The sequence below is a fragment of the Pavona decussata genome, unplaced genomic scaffold, assembly GCF_977016875.1.
Source record: "Pavona decussata unplaced genomic scaffold, jaPavDecu1.1 SCAFFOLD_286, whole genome shotgun sequence".
NCBI lineage: Eukaryota > Metazoa > Cnidaria > Anthozoa > Scleractinia > Agariciidae > Pavona > Pavona decussata.
This window is the reverse complement of record NW_028145687.1, coordinates 1,117,501-1,139,283: the sequence shown is the minus strand read 5'-3', so window position 1 is coordinate 1,139,283 and position 21,783 is coordinate 1,117,501. Positions and strand designations below refer to the sequence as shown.

Genomic DNA, 21,783 nt, shown 5'->3' with positions numbered 1-21,783 from the left:
AAATCCTGCGCTAATAAAATTCCAGTTGCCAAGAGACTTTCCTGGCGACCAACCGCTGGCCAAAGGGCCTAAGGACTCTGGGTAAGAGATTGTGTAATTCAAGGATTAGCTCGTGCCCAGTAATCTCGTTAATCTTACCCCAAAGGGTGAGAAGATTTGGGTACGAGATTAGCAAGGGCATAGACTGATAGGATTTTTATAGCCTCACCTTCAAGTCGAGGTGCACGATATTGAGGTCTCTAAGATGTTGAACTCCTTCGAGAATTTCCCGCACGTAACCAATGGCGACTTTCTCCGTTAAATTGTCCATTACAACAAGATGATCGAACAACCGACCACCCGCTAAAAGTTCTTCAATTATCACATAGTTCTTTGGCGTGTCAAAACAGTCAATAAAGCCGCTCAAATGCGGGTGTTTAAGTTTTCTAAGAAGATAAACTTCATCCTCAACGTCTTCCTTCCCAACCATTCGTTTCTTGACGAGTTTGGCGGCATACTCATTGCCTGTTATTTTCTCGACGCATTTCTTTACAACCGAAAATCGGCCCCTGAAAAATAAAATAAAATGGTGAGTACAAAATGAATGCAGTGCTAAGAAAAAAAAAAGATGATAAATAAAATCTTCATAATTCGACCACGTCGATTCCAACTTTTCATTGACAAGATCTAAACACATTCTTCCTCCCTTCTCTTTCTGAGCAGTCTTTAGATAATTAAAATTTTCCCGCGAAATCACGCGGAATATCGCCTTATACTAAGGTGAGGCTAAAATCAGGGGACGCTCCGTAATATTCAGCAGCATAATTGCTTATTCTTCAACACATCGACATAAAAAGCGCATTTTTATTGCACAAAAACTGGAAACGATCTTTACCCCAACCAATACATTTTATCCTCTGGATAGCGACTTATCCGCTGGATAAAGTTATCTGTTCTTTGAACAACTTAAGCCTGGATTTTTGAAAACGAAACCCCTTCAAGTAATGCTTTTTTAACAGTACGTTGCGACTGGATTTTTGTCGTTTGAAATTCTCCACTGAGTTGCCAACACCGCTAAAACAAAGTCTTTTATTTCTGCTTCTCTCCTTCCTTCTCTCTTTTACATCATTCTCAACCTTCTCGGGGCCACAAAACCCGCGATTCGGTACCGTTTCAGGAAAAGCGCTAAAGTTTTCATCCGTAACCTTTTCAAAAACTCCGGTAGATATTTACTGGTTTCACTGTGTTGGAAAGTAAAGTAAAGTTTTACTGACAATCACTGTAGTCAAGTCAAAACAACCCCGCTTACCTGCCCAGCTCGGCGTAAATATTATGAAAATTATCGATGTCTGTTTTCCAGACTATAGGCTCTGATTTAGAGCCACTACGCTGCTTTCGTTTGCGTTTCTTCTTCTTTTCGTCGTCTAAGAAGAACATCAAACAAAACAAAATCTTTACAAACAGGCCAGTGAACAACAAGCGCTCACAGGGGTATGGGAAGGCAGGTGACGTCCAAATCCACAGTACGGAAAAAACATCGCGGCGGTACATTTTACAGAAATACTTTGCGAACCCAACACAGCCAATTGATGGTTTGCATATGACGTCATGGTGGCCATGTTGGTGGACAAGAACAATAAGATTTCTCCTCTGGGATTTATGCAAACTATGTGAGCAAATTTTCTTTTGTTTTGTCCACCAACATGGCGGCAATGCAAACCACCTATAGGCACGTAGAAAGCCATAATTGTTTTGGCGAAATTCGTCCCGGTACTAACAACATTGTGTAAAAAAGGAAGTTTTGAACTGAACTTTTCTGTGCGTTTCATGGGCGTTTTTAGGGATTTCGTACGCTAAGAATTATGAGTAAATGTACCAGTCGCCATATTTTTCTGTTCGAGGATTCGCGCCATAAAAAGTGTGCGAAAGAGAACGCCTGGGTACTAGAGGGTGATCATTAAACCTTTTCAAACCCAGTGCCATGCTCTTGACAATCACGTGTCAATGCGATACAGCGGCAAATGAGTGCACATGCCCCTACCTGCACATAGCCCGGATGTTTTTCTACTGGTCATTAACAGAACAGGGCAGAGGCTAGGGGAATATGACAGGTGTGAAATGTGAAACACATTCACCTATCTACAGGTCTCTAATACTCATTTCATTCCACAGATGGCATGAAACGTTTTCGGAAAGAGCCACGAACAAAACTGTTTCCGCTCCAAGACAATCAATACAAGGGAGGGGAGGGGGGGGGGAAAAAGAGAGATTACAAGATGTAAAATAAGGCACTATATCCATTTCCAGCTTCCCCTGAGGGGAGGACGGGGAGGAGGAGGTTGCAAACCTTTCAAAAACTCATTAATAATTCATAAGCCCATTGACCATCAGATGCTCGATAATACATCACGTGAAGTGACTTTATATCGATAAACCTCCTCCTTATTAGTATGCGGTGTTTTATCAGCTGATAAACACTATACACTTAATGTATGGTCCCGAGGGAAACAGTTAGTTTTGTTTTCCCGAGAGCCTTGTCCGTCGTGGGAAACATCAGGACTCGAGGGAAAACAAAACTAACTAGTTTACCGCGGGACCATACATTAAGTGCTTTGTTATATATTTAGATTTTCCTTTCAACAATCACAGCAAAACAAACAAACAACTGAGAGGGCAACAACTGCGGAATTGTATCCCGGTCGGGATACATTTGTATTTGATCAGGGGCACGTGACCAAGAATCAACCAATGACAGTGCTCGTTTTGTTGAGCGAAAGTCTGGGTATAAAACAATCCTTATTAGTATGCGGTTTAATGTTTTTCTCGTATGCTAATTTCCAACGTTCACAAAAGCATCTTTGTTATGAACTCTCTTGACACACGCTTTTCCAGGAATGTTTTTAAAGCCGTTCAAAAAACTCGCAGCACGTGTTTTATCGGGTCTAAAACCACTCGGCGTTAAACCCGATAAAACCCCCCTGCTCGTTTTTTAAACTCCATTACGTAAAATGCGCCAAAGAGGGTAAATTAAAATACCGCTTCAAACAAATCATGCACTTCAGTTCAAATATTTTAATCGAGGTTAACTCTTCACATTTCTAACAAACTAACAAGCTAACAAGATCAGCAGCTTACAGCAAGAATCGATTCACCTACTTAAATTTCCATTTGTTACTCTGAATTATTTACCTCATCAGCAGAGTCAGATAAATAAATTTTAGCAAGCTTAAATAATACTATAATAATACTATTTCCTGTAATCAGCCCAACTTCGATAAAGAAGTGCTACCGCACTTGGCAAATACATTTTAATTCAGTAACCAAATTAACTTAAAAAAAAATATCAAAATAATTTCCTCCATTATAAATCTTTACGGAGGTCAATTTTAAATTAACGCTTGCCATAGATAAAGGCGCCTTTGTCACAATGAGGGAAAGTATTAATCTCGTCTTCACAATCAAAAGAAAAGTCTCAGTTTCTCTCAGTTTACCACAATGTTTCAAATAATTTACGATTTCCAATTTGATAATTACACGTAAATGGGACGGTACCCCAAAATAAAGTGTTTTACTTCACTCCGTTTGGAATTAAAACCTTTTTCTCGGAGGCAAAGTTATTTTCGAGAAAACTAAAAGGCCAATCTAAATGGTGGAAAATTGAATGAGAGGATCGTGCCCGCATGAACCTCTCACGCACATATTAAACAGCTAAGAGATCAGTGATTGGTCGAAAATCTAAGCGCACGTGATTTACAGCTGACCAGCAGATCACGTGATTTGCAGCGGTTTTTTTTTCTGGAAGACAACTTTACCCTCGTATTATTTTTCAAGGAAAAACAACTTTATCCTCGATTTAATTTTTCATTATCGATATTTTAAGCCTTGTTGACAAAGCCTGATTCTCTAAAGCAGTTCATAACTAGTCTAAGCTGCATTTATATCTAGAGTTTAAATATTTAACTACCTATTAAGTCATTTTATTAAAGCGTACGTTCTACTGTCTCTGGACTTTTAAACACAAGTTTACACAATTATATAGCAATTTAGCATAGAAATTACCTTATTTTTTACAACGTCTGCCATGTTTACACGTGTTGGAAATATTAGAAGCGAACTCTAAAGTAGTTGAATTATTTATGTCATTCTGTTGAAGTACGTAGAAAACTGGTGTTGATCAGTTTAGCTGGACATTAAAGTGGGGATTCCTCTGTAAAAAGCAACAGAGAAAGAAACAGCAATGAGTTAGGACTTTAAATAACAGGCTGCTATTGACAGGGTTTATACTTTGACTTAGAGATCTGGGCACAGTTGTTCAAAGCCTGATTAAGTTAAACCTAGGTTAACGTGAAGTTTGATTCGAGTTTAATTACTTAGCTGAAAGATTTCTGCCCTTAGTTTTAACTTAAACTTTTCTGTTACCATTAGCTTAAAATAAGCCCTAAAAACAGTTTAGAAGAGCGAGATGAAAACCTCGGTTAATTTTTATTCAGTGATTAGTGTTAATCGGCTTTCGAACAACCGAGCCCTGTTGTAGATGCAGTGTCTTTTAAAAACAAATCTGCACACGACCAATAGCGACAAATTGTCTCTTTGCTTAGTTGTTTTTTTTTTTAAATGTTTAAAGCCTGAATCGATCATTCAAACGTAAGTGATCTGATTTCCGTACGATTAATTTGATCCGTTTTTTATTACGTGCGTCCACCAAAAGTTTAAGACCACATCCACAACGTTTCGCGCAAATAAAAATTTGAAAGGATAGGAGGGGGGCAATAACAAATCCGACGGGGTAGGGGATGGGCGAAAAAAAATCCTGAAGGGGTAGGGGAGGGACCACAGGATAAAGCGATATACCCTGCGTAGCATTTAATGTACTATTATATTTCGCTAATCCTGTGTTATAAGTTGAGAGTATAATATATACCCAAACCAGTGGACAGCGTTTTTCGTGAGTTCTGATTAAGACTCAGCATAGTATTTTCCCAGATTTTGTGCGCAACTTTTTCTCTCCAATTTGTTTGCAAAGAAGTGATTTATTGGGGCTGTCAATCTACTCGTTTGGTAGATACTAAAACAATTATTCACCTCAAGGTCGCTGAAGAGTGGTAGAAAAAAAAATACATGGGAAGGCGACAATGGCAGAGTAATTAACTCTGCAGTGTATGTTAAAATGCCAAGGTGAACTCATGAATTTCCCAGTGAGCGTTAGCCCTAGTAAGGAAATGGTATACCACACGAAATAAAGGTTAATCAAATCCAGTAGATCTTTTTCTTTGCCTCTCCTATTTCCTTACTAGGGCAGTACTTTCCAGTAGAAAATTCATGGGTTCACTTTAGCACCTTAAAGGGACTATGTCACTCCAGGCGCATGCGAGCGTTGTTAAGAAGCACTTTGAAATCGTTGGCCCAACTTTTTCAAATACCGTCGGAGAATTCAGGAAGCTGTTTTTATCTGTTTGAATCTCGTTCGTCTTCGGAAAGTAAGCTGCATTTTTAATTTACAAACGTTTTTTAGTAATTACAGAAGCTGTTTATTGAAATAGGTTTGAAGGCTTTTGCAATGGCGGAAAAGCAAAAACCCCGCAACAAGTTGTATGCAAATTAGTCTCAGCCGGAATTTACTGCGCATGTGCCGAAGCTGACAAAGCCCCTTAAACATACACTGTAGAGTTAATTTTCTGACCCATCATTAATGACAGAGTAATTAACGAGCAAAACTTACCGCTTTCAATATCCAGTGTTATGGAGTCCGATATTGGGCTGTGCTTACTGATACCAATCTCGTTATTAGCACTGACTCTGAACTGATACGTGGCACCCGGCGTCAGGTCATCAATGAAAGCCGTGTTACCCGCCACAAATGGCACCGCCGGCATCCACATGCTCACCCCAGTCTCCTTGAACTCCACCGCGTATCCCATGATCGGTTTCCCGCCGTCGAGTGGAGGTGGTTCCCATTCTAGCACGAGCGATGATGACGTCATTTCTTTGACGCAAGGTTTTGATGGAGGCTCGGGAACGCCTGCGGAAAAACAAACAACGTTTACCAAGCTCAGAAATGAACCTCAACAAAAAGAAAACAGCATCAGATATTGAGTACCCTGGGGAGCTCAACCTGACGATCGATCATCGGCCAACAAACGAGCTGTCCAGCGGCGCAAAATGACGCTATCATCGCGCTTGGTCAGTCAAGCAAGAAACGCAGCTACGATAGATTGTTAGCAATGCGCCGGAATGAACCAAAATTGCCATGATTCATTGTAAAGCTACGCTTTCCATTCGTCAGAAATGGGCTACCAGAGGCGGATCGATTCGTAAATGGAATGTACTATTTTGAAAAGATTGTGGAAATAAAATGATGTCCGCAAAACGGTGCGTGCTATTTTGAGGAAATTAGCCGAAGGACTAGCAAAGCAGGAGTTTTCGAAATTGAGGCCGCATTCCCTTTGTTTTACGGAGGGAAGCAATTTTCGCGCTTGCTCGCTTTACTACAGTACCTCTAACAAAACCAAAGGACTACTCGTACTCTATTAAAACTCAAGGGGTTGAAAAACAAACGCTTAATTAAGTAATTATTTTTTCGTGTTAAAAGGCTAATGGAAAACAACCACATTGCCGCTATCGAAAAAACGTGTTAATAGTGAGTACCCGGGGTAGTTCAACCTGACGATCGATCGTCGGCCAACAAACGAGCTCGGTGTTTCGTTGCGCAAAATGACATTGTGCAACGAGCACAACGACATTTCTCTCGAAATTCAAACCCGTCTTGAGGAAACAAGAACCGTTTTCGGCTGAGATCCCGTCTCCGAAATATAATTGAGGAAGCGGTTATCCTTAGAGAATTAGTTCACAGGTAACATAAAACAATGTTATGACGACTAGCCGACGTTTCAACTTTCGGAAACTTCGCACAACGCTCGGCTACAGCTTTCGGTCTTGTATAGCTTTTGGTCGATTCATCGCACAATTTTCTGATTGGACAAAAAGAAAACGAAGTTCTTCCGGCGCTTCTCCGACGATTTGCCGAAAATGGCACTTGTTACCACAACAGGACAAACTGGTTCGGACAGGTTTTTACCTATAACAGCCACGTAAGCAGTGCACGTGATCTGGCGTGACGAACACGTAACAAAACACTTGTAATGGCCGGTGTCGGCCGTCTCTGTAGACGCCAAGTCCAGCGAAAGCGTGCATCCTTCCTTCACTACTGTAACATTCTCTTCATTTTCTATACAACGCTGATTCTTAGTCCAAGTCACCGTGTAGGGGTGGGTGGGGAGCGACGATAATCGACAGCGGAGCCGCAAACGCTGGCCGCTTTTGACAACAACGTCATGAAGAACCTCGGTGAACGCTGGCGGCGTGAAAGTAAGAACGTCGTGCATGGTTAGTTGGGTTATAGACTACTAGCAGTCTTAGGTTTTTTGCCAAACGACAGAGGCATGAGAGCGAAGCAAGGAGTCGCGAAAAGCGTGTGCGCCGCGAGCATAACACTACTCGCGCGACCCAAGCACATAGTGCGCGCAATTAAATTCTTGCATGTTGGGCCTACATTCGCACACTGCGAATGTTGGGACGCATTCTTCAGTATTGCATTAAAACATAAAAATATCAAAAACTCAAACCACCAAAGAAAACAACACTGCTTGAGTTAAGCAAAGTTCAAGATGGCCAAAAAAGTTTCGCTTCGAGCTGGTTGGACCGGGTTACGTAAATTGGACAAACTCGAGCAATACTGAGCGCAGTTTTCGAACCTTATGTCCGAGTTTACTCTAATGGAACCTCGTAGCTTTGCCTCTCGCTGTCTACGCTTAAAAGCTCCTCTGTCGTTTGGTAAAAAGAAGAGACTGCCAACAGTCTAGCCGGGTTAGCACAAGCAACAATTATAAATTCAGTTAGTTAAGGTATTAATTTTAACAAAGAGATCAAACTTTATCCTTGCTCCAAGAAAGACAATGCAAAGTGAAGACCATGCTTTGACACTCTACGGAGCAACTTTTTGTTAAAAAAAAAAAAAAAAGTACTCAACAGTTATTTTGGTTAACCAGAAACTTGGGTTGTTAACGTTACCTTAAAACAAACTACTTTTATGTGCGTTGTTAGAAAAGTGCAAAGTCTTGCTTACAAGTTAAAATGCAGAGCGAACGAAAACGTACGAACCAGTCAACGACAAATCAAAATTAAGAAACTACACCGTAAGGCAAACAACGTAAAATGGGAGGTTAAGGACTGCTATTATAAGTAATATGATAGTAATATGATACGAATACATACTGATTTCGGTGGAGTGTCCTTTTTGATTCTGAAAATTAATGAGTAGACATTTTAAGTTCGACATTAAACCACGTGTACAAGAAGCCAGATTTAAAAACGGACACAGAGACTGTGAGACGTACAGGGACAAAGCGATAAGCTGACACAAATGGACATACAGTCAGACTCATAGGCATGCAAAACATAGACCTACAGACATGACACCAGGGAACACAGATCGACAAAAAGAAACAGCCCAACAAACAGACAGACAGAGATAAAGGAAATACAAATAGACAGACTGACTAATATACCAACAGGAAAGGGAAGACATACACAGTCAGAAAGGCCAACAGACGGACAAACTGACAAACAGACATACAACAGGGCAGACTGACAAACGGACCAACAGTAAACAGATCACAGACGGACAGACAGACTATGACAGACGTACTAACAGAAAACGGAAGACAGACAGACAGACCAACAGAAATGAAAGACATCTAAATAGACAAACTCACAACAAAGGAAGACAGACAGACACAGAGACGTCCACAAAGGCTAACCAATAGAGAGGCAAGACACGGACAGACACACACTCACAGACTCACCAAAAAGGGGGAAAAAACATTCAGATAAACAGGATGGGCTTACCGTGGACGAAGCAGGAGAATCCTCGCTGTCGTGGTCATTTTCATTGCCAGTCAACTCCGTGCGATATTTATCGATATTCTGTTTTATTTTGTTGGAAAATGCATTCAGGTATGAGTCTTTCGTTTTCTTCTGAGCGCGTCGGGCTTTTTCGTCGTTCCTGTTACACGAAAAAGAAAAGTATATATACATGCTTTCCTCCTTTACATCACGCACCGTCATGTTACATCAACTGTCACGCGAAATCACGCAGTGCTATGTGAACTTTCGTTACCTACTATTGTTACAGATCATTGAATTTCCCTACACCTTAAGTTCCCAACAACAAAAAAAAGTTTAAAATGTTAAGAGGGGTCTGTTATAGTTTTTTTTAAGTTTCGATGACGATGTGATGAGTGAGTGATGATGACGATGACAATGGTGATACGAATGGAAGTGACTGAATTGAGTGTTAGTTTATAAGTCAGGGTTAACAAGCTACACGTACGATTAACTACAGTGAATGAGTGACTGGATGAACGACTGAATGAACTTAACAGCGCATTAAGGTTACAATATTAAAGCAGACACCGCTGAGATCCCAGAGTGAAAAAAAGTCTTCAATGTTAGAGTCTGAGTGGCTCTCACTATTTGTATATTTTTTCACCTAAAAGGATGATAGTACTTCCTTTAATCGGTTAAATTCACATTTTGTTCTTAAAACTTGTTAAACGTGCTTTTAGTAGACAGAAGAGCTTTCAGTAAAAGGCGCGTAAAATTGCATCAAGCCGTCATCAAACTTCTAAGGCCACGTGACATTTCCCGCGCTTGCCGCCGCCTACACGTCTTGGTTTCAAGCTGTGATTGGTTCATTAAGTTTTTCCACGGTGCTGATTGGTTGAAGGGCCCCAGCGGTGTGTGGTTATATGGTTAGCATATACAGAGCAGAGTAGCGTAGGTTAAACGTGCCACAACAGCCAGCTCACTTACGTATTAAAGCTCCGGTGCCGTGTAATAGAGGGGAGTATCTTCTCTTTTTTCCCTTTTACAGATCTAGTCGAGAACAACAAGCCACAGTTACAAACTGCAGCTACAACTGTGCTTTATAATTACACCAATCCCTTCGCAGCTACCTTTCAATAAACTCTATATTTTACCCTACTAAATTACCGAGCCAACGACATCGTCGAAAGGCAAACCTCCACCAGAACGAGGTCAGCCTTGCTCCCGTGGGCGCTCCACCAGAACGAGGTCAGCCTCGCTCCCGTGAGCGCATAAACGAGGCTGAACTTCGAGTCTACTTTCAAACGTTGTCATTTGCAATCTAGGCTTAAAAGTGATTTAATTTATTCGCATTTATTACTCTTTACTCTTAAATGCAGGGCATTACAAGTTTTTTTTTTAACTTATTTAATTTACTGGGGAAACACTACATCAATTGAAAAAGTGCAGGTGAGGTTCTAAGGGCAAACGAAATTAAAATGAAACAAATATACAAAAAAGAAGTAAAGTAATTCAACTTACGTAAAACTCTCGTGTCTCGAGACCTTTTTCCTTGAAAACGTTCTGAACACGGACAAAAATAGCGAAAATTAATTGCCACACGCAACGCAAGGTTTTATAAGGAGAAGCTACGATATAAAATAAGGAAGACAAAAGAATGAAAGGACAAAGAATGAAAGAAAAAAGTTAAAAGTAAGAAGGAGGATGTATATTATCGGTCACACGGGATCGAAAAACAAAATTCTAGTTCTCTGAACAGGAGTCGAACCTATGACCTTCCGTTTACCAGTTACAGGAGCTACATGAGGTAAGAGTTATTATTATATAGACTGGAGTGTTTAACTGGAAAATACACCACTCGTAAAATTGATTTTAACACTCCAAAATAAAATTCATTTCTTCGCGCCGCCGTGCAATATCAGATAGAAGCACTGTTTTGTCATCCCACTGGAAAATAGCGGCTGCTGTGGAAACTACAAGGTAAGTCGGACAAAATAAAATAAAAAAATATCTTTATACACTTACCCAGCCGTCTTCTTTGGAGAAAGTAATGCTTCTTGATCTGAAACGAGTATAAATTAAAATTAATTGTTTACAAGATTGTACGAACCACAAGTCCTTCGTCGGGAACGTAAAGATCTATATAACAGTGAAAAAATCCAATAAACTTTTCACCCTTCTCGTAATACGAGCAGTCTCTCTCTTCTTTCAAGAACAATCGAGCGGAAAGCGAATATAACGCCAGCAAAAACAATCACCGAGTGATTTCTCCGCGCGGTGTTTTGCGACTATCCCCGAGAAGAAGAGATAAACTGCTGTTTCTTTTCTCGGTTTCTCCAGAGAATCTACTTTTACTTCATTCATTTATGTCATAGTATGACTAACGATTTACTGAAAAAACCTCAGTGAAAAACTTAAAACTATTGCTGTTCGATGTCACTTTGCCTTGATAAAAATTAGAGATTTAGAATTAAGTTTACGGCAAACGGCAAAAATGACCACGAGACCATGTTTACACCACATTTGCCGCTCACTGTTTTCAGTTTCTCAGTAAAATTGAATAGTTTTGCGTTAGCGTCGAAGATCAGAATTATTTTGCACTATTCTCATCTATGTACTAATTTTTTCAAGAGAACTATTATTTCAACACGGTAAAACCTACCTTCGATGTTGTTATTAGCTTCCTTTTTCAGAATCTTGGCGGGTACAAGCCCCAGTTTATCCGCCGTAACGTTACAGACATATCTCCAGTTTTTGTCGTGTTTTTTGTTCGATACCAAAAACACCACTTCGCCTTTCTTCACAGAGAGATGATCCTTGTCTTTCGATTTGAAATCCTCCAACACCACAAAGCGTTCTTTATTGCGCTGTAAACACAAACAAATACAACTTAAGTCAACTTATCTCTTGATAGCTTCGGTCGCGCGTTCAATGGTGCTTTTCTCATTTTCTCAGTAGCTTATCAAAATAAGTTTTTAATATGTTGCTTGCTTGTTTATTCAGCGCTGTTTACAATAGAGTTCGTAAAACCAAAACGAAAGTAATTACTCTGACCAATCACAGCAGACGTAAACAGGACAATAAACCAATCAGAACTCGAAGCAAATACATGTAACCGGCGCCAAGCGCGGGAAAACGCGTGCGAGCGAGGCACGATTGGTTTTGATTTGGATTTCCATTGGTTGAGAAAGTGGCCCGGGTGATTTTTGCTAAGCAATCACAGAGTGTAGTTAAGCAAAAACGAAGACAACTCCAAGAAAAACTGGTAAAGATCTCAGTACAAATCAGCCTTATAGCCACACAAACAACTAATACAATTTACTTTTGAGAGTTAAATGGCCTAGAAGTCTAACAGAGTGCATATCCGATTCTTAATTGTAAATTAAATAGTATCCGATGTCACTCTTGAGGTTTCACACTTTCGTTTTGGCTTCGCGACTAAAAGCCGCACCAAAACGCTGCAGCACTACAGAATCATCACAATGGACAATGACGGTTCGCTCACCGAAGCAGTGGGGAACGGTGACGTAAGATCTTCTAGCGACTGTGCAGTAGAAAGGTCGATGAGGTTCATGTGTTTGAGACGATTGGCTTGAGCGGAGACTGGTATCTAGAAAGAAAGCAAAGCAAAATTGGTCATTAACAAAAATAATAAATTGTCTTTTGCTTTTTAGGTTTACCCTATATTTGCCCCTCGCTGTGTTCAGTTTCTCAGTAAAATTCAGTAGTTTTGCGTTAGCATCAAAGGCCAGAATTATTTTGCACTATGTATTAATTTTTTCAAGGAAACACAAACGCGAATTATTCAGTAGACATATGTGTAATATCCTGACGAGAAGCTGTGCCTTTCGAAAATTTTCTTCACCATGAAATCAGCGTTGCTCTTTTATCTTATCTAGTTCTACGGCAGTTACCTGTGAAGGTCTCTTTAGTGAGCCAGTGTCAGGCATGCTGAGGCTGTGCCCGCGATTAGCTCCAGCGGTCATCGGCAAAGTCGTGCTGCTTGATGGAGTCACCTGACCCTGTGTCGTCACAGGACCCGTGGGAGCCATTGCGGGGGGTCTACGGAAAAAAAAAATCTTATAATCAACATTTCCAGTTTAACCCACCATAAGCCATTTACCAACCGGTAAACGGTGTAACGGAATTAACTGGTATATAAATATAACGAGACAAAATAGATAGGAAACCGCGCTCGTTTAGGAGAAATCAACCATTTATTAATTGGTTGGAAACACAATGTTTTAAACTTGTGCGCAAGCCAAGCGCGCGCTAATGACAAGAAATTATGCGCAGTAAGTATGCGCAATGCAGTTCAATGGAATCACCTTAAAAGTTGTGTTAAACTAGGAAGATATAAAAAGTAGTTCGTTTATACTCACATTCCGTTAGCTTGCTGTTTTTGATATTCGATTGGATTTCCCAAAGCTGTCAAAACAAAAATTTGTTAAACGCCCGTTATAAAACGTTTTTCAAAGAACGGCAGTTCAAATTTTTTTTTTTCATGATTTTTAAGTTAATAAAGGTAAAATAGAAAAGAGATTTAAAGGAACAGATCTCACGTTATGTCGACAGTTATAAAGAAAACTGCAATATTAGTGAACTAATAAATTTTATTAAGGTGGTATTTTTGTGCAAGACCTTTTATCATGACAGAGTTTCGCTAGGGTATTTCCTTCTAAGTCCAGTTTATTTAATAAAAGATTAGAAGACTTTATTATTTTTTGGCGATTGTTACTTCCAAGAGTAAGTATTTTCCGCATTAAGGGTAATTTTATTTCGTTAAGAAAATGCTGGATTTCTGTTTAAGGATCATTAAAATTCAAGAGGTGGTTATTTAAACGAAGTCTAACTTGGACCATGATTTAAGATAATCAATAGAGCTAGGCTTGTATTTATATGAGCCTTGAGGGTCGTGTTAAGTAGATAAGTGTGTGCTTATTCCTTCTTGCAACTTTTTACAGTAAAGAACGTCTTTCTATACAGGTAGTGGGCCGAAAAGAAATAGGTTTAGACCACAGTTTTGGTAAACCAAGTCTGAACCAGCCCAAAGAATTTTAAACTTTAAACTGTGCTGGAACAAATTTAATAGTTCAAAACTGAGTACGGTTTAACTTTAATTCTCTTTAATTTTAAAGTTTATTTTTTTAACTTCAAACCTTTGCTTTCCTCGTTAATTGTGAGACCAACTTCACCCGATTCTGTATGAAATAGTTAGAACAAAGTTTAAAAACAAAGACAACAAGAGCATAATTTAAGAATATTTCTTTACTGGCAAGCCTATTTAGTTATATACCCTTCCAACACTTCTGTTAGCTTTGATTTGGCTCTGAAACTCGGCAAGGTCATCCTCAAACCAATGTTCAGTTGTTTTGCTATAATATCTACTGTTGTAGTTGTTTATTGAATAGTGAGTCAGCTAGTCATTACTTTGCTGTTAAACAGTTTAGAACGTTAATTGGTTAACAAGAGAGTTGACCTAGTTCAGTTAAGGTAGTGAGTTAGTTAATTAGGTTAGTTAATCAGTCGGTCGGCTACATTTACTTCAATAACCGTGTTTTACTTAAGTTATCCAATCTATTCAATTCTATCATAAGTACGTAAATTATGATTATCCGGGTGAGTGAAGCCCTGAGAAGGACTGTTTGGGGTGACTTTAACTGACGTTTCCAAAATCTGAGCGGAAGTTATCTTCTATTCAATTCTATTCTCACGTCGAAAATGTGGTTCTACATTAAAGAGTATTTCAAACAAAGCTTTTAAGATGCAATTTCTCGTCACGCTATTCAATTTATAATTTTAATGCTTTTACAAGTGAATATTTAAGAAAATTCGTCCAATTTCCACTTTGGCAGTCCTCTAAAATGTCTGCGTTCAGCTTACCCATAGCAAACGAGATTTGGGATTCCTGAAGTTTCTGCAACGCTAGTAACCAGTCCTTCTTTTTCTCAGGTGAACTCACGGTCATGGTAAAAATGCTGGCGTCAGGATCGGAGCCGGTCCAGATGGCAAAGGACAAATTATCGTCACCGACTTCCATATGATGCATGTGATTCACCTGGAGCGAAACGACACAGTGGTTGACAAAGTTGTTATTAACTTTAACTTTGTAAATAAATCCTGAAGTGTGACCATTCAAATGAAAGCTACTGAGCAGTACTTTCCTGTGGTGCTGTTTATTATGCTGTACAACGTGGTTCTAACTTTTGAGTCTGTGGATGAAAGCTACCGACTTGTCCTGTGGTGCTGTTTATAATGCGCTGCAAGATGGTACTAACTTTTGACTTTTGAATCCTACGGTGTCACCATTCAAATCAAAGCTCTTTTTCTGTACTTTCCAATGAAACTGATTGATTTTCAATATTTAATAAAGCTTAATTCACGATTTGTTTTCACTATCCTGCGAGCAGATGGTCTGAATACAGAGTTGATGGTACCTTGATGCTATGTCTGTAGATGTACACGGTCCAGTCCAATTTCCTTTCAAAAGGCTCGCTAAAAATCATGAGCTGCTCAAACAAGAACACTTGACGCCTGCACGGTTTGCGGGTCTCAGGGTCAGCCACCATCAACGTGTCCTGAAACAAGATTGTCACAAGTTTAACGTGAGGAAGAAGAGAAAGAAGAAACGTTCCGGCTTTCAAAACGTTTCCGGTGCAAAAGCCCCTTCTCGCTCGGCGGCCATGTTGAGTCTCAGGAGAATAAAAAGCTTTGTTTTCGCGCGGCAAGCCTCGGCCAGACGCGAATTCAGTGCGAGGCTTGCCGTGCAAAAACAAAGCTTTTTATTCTCCTGAGACTCAACATCGCCACCGAGTGATAAGGGTCTATTGGATTGACAAACAAGGAGTGCGTTTATCAAAACTCCCGAAAACATTTGGCGCACGAAGAACTCTTCTACGTGCAGAATGTTCATTTTCCAATCATTTTGAAAGTTAAAACTTTGAAAACTTTACAAGATTAAGAAACACATTACGTTGGTTCGTTACCACTAATCGATAAAAAACGAATTTTGAGAAAAACTTCAAAAACTCTACAGGAGTTCTGAGAAACGGACCCCTGGTGAAGACAGAAGTGCTTACGAAAAAAATATATTACCTGCATAATCAGCTGGCCGAGAGCTTGGATCTTGCCCTGTGAAAAGATAAAATGAAACTCGTGTTAGAACAACACACAGTACGATATCTTCGATGGACTAAATTACTATTATCACACAAGAAATTATAAAGTTTCTTTACCGTGTAACATTCCAACATGCCGACGTTCATCATATCATTGGCTTTCTTCGGAACAATATACATCATTTCCAGCGCTTTCTGTAAAGAAGAATGTTACGTGGAGCATTAGTATCTTGCTGTGAGGACACTTGCACTAAATTAACATGAATTCCCTAAAATAACGACCCCATCTCTCGCACTCCATCTCAGGTTCGACGGACTTCTCCGATCAACGACGACGATAGAACCTACTGCTAAGATCGACGACAACGACGACAAGAACCGACTGCTTCGATCGACGACGACGACAGAACCGACTGCTCCGATCGACGACGACGACAGAACCGACTACTCCGATCGACGACGACAGAACCGGCTTCTCCGATTGACGACGACGACAGAATCGACTTCTCCGATCGACGACGACGACAAAACCGACTTCTCCGATCGACGACGACGACAAAACCGACTTCTCCGGTGGACGACGACGATAGAATCGACTTCTCCGATCGACGACGAAGACAGAACCGACTTTTCCAATCGACGACGACGACAGAACCGACTTCTCCGATCGACGACGACCCTAAACGAAACTGTCCTTCGCAAGGTCTATACTAAGTTACACCACCTTCTGCCCAAACGGAATATCAAGAGTTGGATTTTTCTCGTTCAAAACTCTGAACTAAAGCATTATTTATCTCAAGTTTAAGAATCCTAAACTGACGTTTGAAAACTGTTGCGGGAAGGCCTAGGACCCACCTTGAGTTCAGTCGTGTCCAGTCCAGCTTTGGCTGTGTATTTGACGAAATCTTTGAGAAGGAGCTGGTACTTCATGATTCGCTGAACTGGTTTAATCAAGTAATCCTCGATTCCAAGTCGGTATCCAAGGCGCTCCGTAACCTCCTGGGAAAACCAACAAAACAGAATGTTATGGTTACGCCATGAGATGACACGATTTAATTCAGTCTTTTTGCTATCAGCCACAGGTATACCCAGTTCAAAGAAATTGGTAGTAGCAAATCTCACCGCAAAGTAGGTGTCCTTAAATTCGTGGACTAGACTCATAGATTTGGGCTTGTTTTGACAGTAATAGATGTAAAACTTGAGTTGCCGCTCCTGACAAAAAGAAAAATAAGTGAATTAGTTTTAAAACAATTACACAAGAAACCGAACGCTCGAGTCCACTAAACTGACTTATTGCCTTTTACTGGGTTCTTAATTTCGTGACTTTTTTCCTGGCACGCGCTTAACGTGCATTGGAGTGGCTTTAATTGCACTTATCTGGGTTCTGTGGTTAATTGGTTGCTCTAAATTGGGTTCCTTTCCATGGTTGTACTACAGTATTGAGGTAAAGAAATATTAAGCCTGCCAAGGCTTGCTTTCAGGATCAAACTAGTTCCAAGGATAACTGAACGTACACTACAAGGTACAAAAAGTCTACAAACTATTCAACTTACAGAGCTCAGGAAACAGGAAGCTAACTTTTCGGGGGCATCTTCACACTTTTCAAGTTCTTTAAGAAATTTCCTGTAAAAACAAAAAGAAAACAAATGTTAACAAATAAAAATAATAATAATAATCCATGCTCGCCAGTTCCCCAACTAGACTAGTCTTGAATCGATCTTATTCTGTTCCACAAATTGAAGACAACAATTATGTGTTTCTTCACATCTACTCACGTTTTGTGCCATTCGTAAATTTGCTGTATATTGCCAAACAGCACTCGAGTTTTCCCCTGCAGCTGGTCTGGAGTCTCTGGTCTGGCAAGCTCTGGAAAGAATCCCTGCAAAGAAACATTTTAAGTTATTCTATCAAAAAGCTACGGAATTTGACTTAATAACTGGTTTAGTTCATCGAGAAACTGTATGCAAGAGTTTCATAGCACGCTGTCGACCTTCTTTATTCAGATACTACACGCAGGCGCGGCGGAAATGCAGAATGTAAATCAACGATAAAAATTATAAGGGCTTCCTCTTCTCTTCAACATTTAACGTGAAGTATATTTTAGACGCTGAAGAGTGCGTTATCCAGCGGATAAAGCTATCCGGCAATTGAACAACTGGGGCCCGGTTTATTGTGAAAATACACTCAGCTATGTAATGGCGTGTTATCACAGACGGAGCCTGTGATAACACGCCAGATAATTTACAGGTATTCCACATGAAAAATGGAAATAAAAATTGTAAAAGAAAAAAAAAATACAAATATCTGATATACAGTTACTGTTAAGAAGACTGTGAAGAGACTCTTCACAGCCTACCCTAGTAGCACTCAAGATTTCAAGTCTTACCTCTACAACCTCACCAAGACTTTTGACATAATCTCTCTCCGTTTGAATCAATTCTTTTAAAACATACCTAAAGATAAGGAGAACATTGACATAAGATTCTCCGAGGATTGTCAAAATGATGTTATGTTTAACTGGAGAATTAAGGGTGAGTTTGATTCACCCTATTCCAGAATAGGAATACATACAATGATGACAAGAAATCCCTCATAAGAGGTTTTAGGAGTTACTGGAGTACAAAATGGCTCTTCAGAATGATGTATTAATCAGTAAATGACACGCATACTCGGAAAAAAATCCGAGTGCTCCTACCAGGAGTCGAACCTAAGACCTTCCGACAACTAGTTCGGATGCTCTACCACTGAGCTACAGGAGACTCGTGGTAGCTAAGGCCATTAAACTAGGTTCATGGGACAAACATCCTGCATACTGCTAGGATTGGAATGTCATGTGTGGCATACGCGCAATGGAAATAATGTGATGGAATATGTTAAGCCTGGTGAATAAATGAGAATGATGAATCAGTAAATGACACAGGCCTACTCGGAAAAAAAATCGATCTTAAAAATAACATGTGTCAGCGAACGTTTGCAGGTATCTCGTCCCAAATTTCCTTAAAAAAGTGAAATCTAACAGCTATTCTGCTTATTCTTATTCCGGAACAAGGGCAATCGAACGCAACCTAAGTTAGTGAAGAACCAGCGGATTGAAAAAAGCATATAAGAAGTCATGAGATCTAGTCAAAACAAAGGGCAAAAGCCAAAATAATCCTTACACCGAATAACTCTCACTTACGTTCTTTTCTTAAGCGCAACAGCCTCGGGGTCCTCCGGCTCAGGGGCTCCCATAGGTTGACTAATATCGCTCTCAGTTTCCTGCTCCCCACTCTCCTCTCCTTGTGTTTGTCCCTGGTCCTCATCCACTTCCGGTTGAGCTTGATCCTGCCCAGATTCCTCTTCTTCTTCCAGTTCTGCTTCCTCTTCCGCTGTCTTATCGAAACCATTTTCAAATTCGTCCTCATCTTCATCGTCTTCCTCCTCATCATCGCTGAGATGAAGCTTAAGCTCTCCTTCGCTTGTTGAAGGCTGCACTGGAAGGAAAGCCGTGCTTTCAGATTCTCCTGGATTGGGAACATCGCCGCCGTGCTCTTCTGGAATACTCTAAAAGAAACAACAACAAAACGACATTAATTATCCTGTCGGACTGACGACACAAGCCAACTAAATTCTAAAGAAACGTAGTCACTCCACAGACGCAAGCATCCAGCACCAACCAAAACTCGAAGCAAATACACTCAACCGTCATCAAGCGCGGGAAAACATTAACCAGTTCCAAGCGTGGGAAAACATTTACCAGTCTAAAGTGCGGGAAACATTAACCGGTTCCAAGCGCGGATCCGGGAAAACAACCAGTTTCAAGCGCGGGAAAACACAGCATGATTGGTTTTGGTTTTAATTGTAGTCGGTTGAGAAAGTGACGAGAGAGTTTGACAGGATTCCCCGATTTTTCACTGAACAGAAACAAATCTACACTGAAACTCCGTGACAAGTCATATGGCGACGAAGACAGAGATGGAACCACAGATGTCAATTCCTTTTGAAAACAATTTTTGAAACGACATAAACTTTGCCAATACGGAAACTCTTTCGCAAATCAAGTAACTAGCCAAAAATAGAATTCCACGAATTTTTATTGACTTTGAGGAAGAATTTAGAATTTCCCTGACTTTTTCCTGACTTTTATCCTGACCGCGGTAACCTTGTTTCATGACCAAAAGAAGAACGTGACAAAGCAAAACCACAACAAACACGATTTTTTTTCCAAGCGGACATTCATTTGAAAACCGCTGTAGATATGTATAGCTAAAGGTCAGATTTCGTCGAAAAACAACAAAAATGACAAACGATATTAAATGCAGGAGACAAGCAATAGCAAACTTTCAAAATAATTACTCACCCTGTGTGTTTGTGTTGACAAAATTTCCGCAGGTCTTAAAAGTAGGTCAATATCACTCTCACTAGCCCCCAGGAGCTGCTGAAGCTTCTTAGCCCCACCCCCTGAGGCTTTCCTTACTGCCCGGGTGGGTGTGCTAGGTGAATGGTCCGGAGTGGGTTTGTTGATCATCTTCACTTTGGACCAAGAGCGCTTGCTGTTTGGAAAGAAATGACAAAATAATTGAATACAAGTGGCTACAAAAAACACATAAATTGTGGAACATGCAATTTCCGTGGTGCTAAATTTCTATCATCTTTACCACAAATATTATATATTGTCCTTAGGTAATACATGTACAGCTTAAGAAAATAACAGTTCTCTGTGTTTAATATAGCTCAATAATTGAATACCTCGTTTATGATACTTTAAAGGGGAAGTGTCATCTATTTTTAGTGTCACTATGAATAGCCAAAACACGTATTTATTTCAATGGTATCGTTAAAATAATGGTTGAGTTTTGTTAACAATAACCCTACTAGTGCACAGAAACTACTATCAGTTGTGTTTGGCGGTGGATGGCTAGGATGGAAGTGGATTGCAACTTGAAAATATTGCCGGCCATTTTTTTCAAGTTCTTCCTGTGTATTTTAGAGAAGTCGTTAAAAATTGATTATGGTTTGTCCTTCCTACGAGAAAAACCTTAATATTTTCTTCATGATGTTGTAAGAGCAATTTCATGTTACAAACAGGTTCTTTGTCAACTATTTGACCGGTTGTGGCCAAAATACAGCAAGATCGCCATGACAGCGCCCCTTTAAGCTAATGCGCGGATTTCTCGCTCTCAAAATTGTCTTTCTTTCAATACTCGGTTCAGTGCACGCCGGTTAGAAATTCTTCTGAATCATTAAACTTTTCCTTGAAAGAATACGAGTCCACCACAAGTGCATTAATTTCCTTCTTTGCTAAGCTCTACCTTCACTTTCACGTTAATTCCCTTCACCGGGAACTAATTCTGCCTTCACTTCGCTTCACTTAATGAAGGTCGCATGAATTTCAAGTTAACAAAAGTGTTAATTTTCTACAATTAAGTAACACGCGGTAAGGCCATCCTCTTACTGCTTCTCAAATGTCTCGATATTTAGGCATCAATGTTCAAATGAAATGAAACCAAATACAATCTAACCTCGTTAAAGTGGACACCAAAGGAAGAGAGCTCAGTGGCAGCATTTTAAAGTTCTCTGTGTTATGGAGTTCAAATTTGTATGAATTTTAGGGTGAACCCTCCACAACAAGTCCGTATGGATGGCGGTCAGTTTCAACCGTTCGGAAGCCTTTCCTTGCACGAACGTACTTCTCGTTTTCGCAGCTATGTCACTGAACTTTGCCCGACATACGTAAACAACAGCGCCAACTACACAGGACGGTCTAAAACGCTCAGGGTAACCGTGATATCATATTGAAATTTTATTATATTCAGCGGAAGTC

The 21,783-nt window shown here is 40.0% G+C and overlaps 1 protein-coding gene across 14 annotated transcripts in view; it reads right to left on the bottom strand.

Moving 5' to 3' along the window:
• Positions 1-21,783, bottom strand: part of LOC146455082 (kalirin-like) — a 139,428-nt gene that overhangs the window by 6,106 nt on the left and 111,539 nt on the right. For 9 of the 14 annotated variants that reach the window (XM_085094656.1, XM_085094658.1, XM_085094654.1 and 6 more), the window contains 25 exons: positions 20,320-20,512; positions 19,159-19,523; positions 18,367-18,433; positions 17,756-17,859; positions 17,534-17,603; positions 17,103-17,192; positions 16,836-16,979; positions 16,098-16,175; positions 15,958-15,993; positions 15,300-15,440; positions 14,746-14,920; positions 14,022-14,063; positions 13,245-13,290; positions 12,777-12,924; positions 12,368-12,472; positions 11,525-11,729; positions 10,888-10,924; positions 10,384-10,425; positions 9,850-9,912; positions 8,884-9,040; positions 8,251-8,278; positions 7,055-7,330; positions 5,699-5,998; positions 1,289-1,403; positions 209-548 (listed from right to left, as the gene is read on the bottom strand). In XM_085094656.1, the coding sequence (XP_084950782.1) occupies positions 209-548; positions 1,289-1,403; positions 5,699-5,998; positions 7,055-7,330; positions 8,251-8,278; positions 8,884-9,040; positions 9,850-9,912; positions 10,384-10,425; positions 10,888-10,924; positions 11,525-11,729; positions 12,368-12,472; positions 12,777-12,924; positions 13,245-13,290; positions 14,022-14,063; positions 14,746-14,920; positions 15,300-15,440; positions 15,958-15,993; positions 16,098-16,175; positions 16,836-16,979; positions 17,103-17,192; positions 17,534-17,603; positions 17,756-17,859; positions 18,367-18,433; positions 19,159-19,523; positions 20,320-20,512 (3,367 nt within the window). Of the gene's footprint in view, positions 1-208; positions 549-1,288; positions 1,404-3,036; positions 4,187-5,698; positions 5,999-7,054; positions 7,331-8,250; positions 8,279-8,883; positions 9,041-9,849; positions 9,913-10,383; positions 10,426-10,887; positions 10,925-11,524; positions 11,730-12,367; positions 12,473-12,776; positions 12,925-13,244; positions 13,291-14,021; positions 14,064-14,745; positions 14,921-15,299; positions 15,441-15,957; positions 15,994-16,097; positions 16,176-16,835; positions 16,980-17,102; positions 17,193-17,533; positions 17,604-17,755; positions 17,860-18,366; positions 18,434-19,158; positions 19,524-20,319; positions 20,513-21,783 lie in introns of those variants that run through there. The other 5 variants (XM_085094653.1, XM_085094652.1, XM_085094651.1 and 2 more) reach the window with 5 other exon arrangements.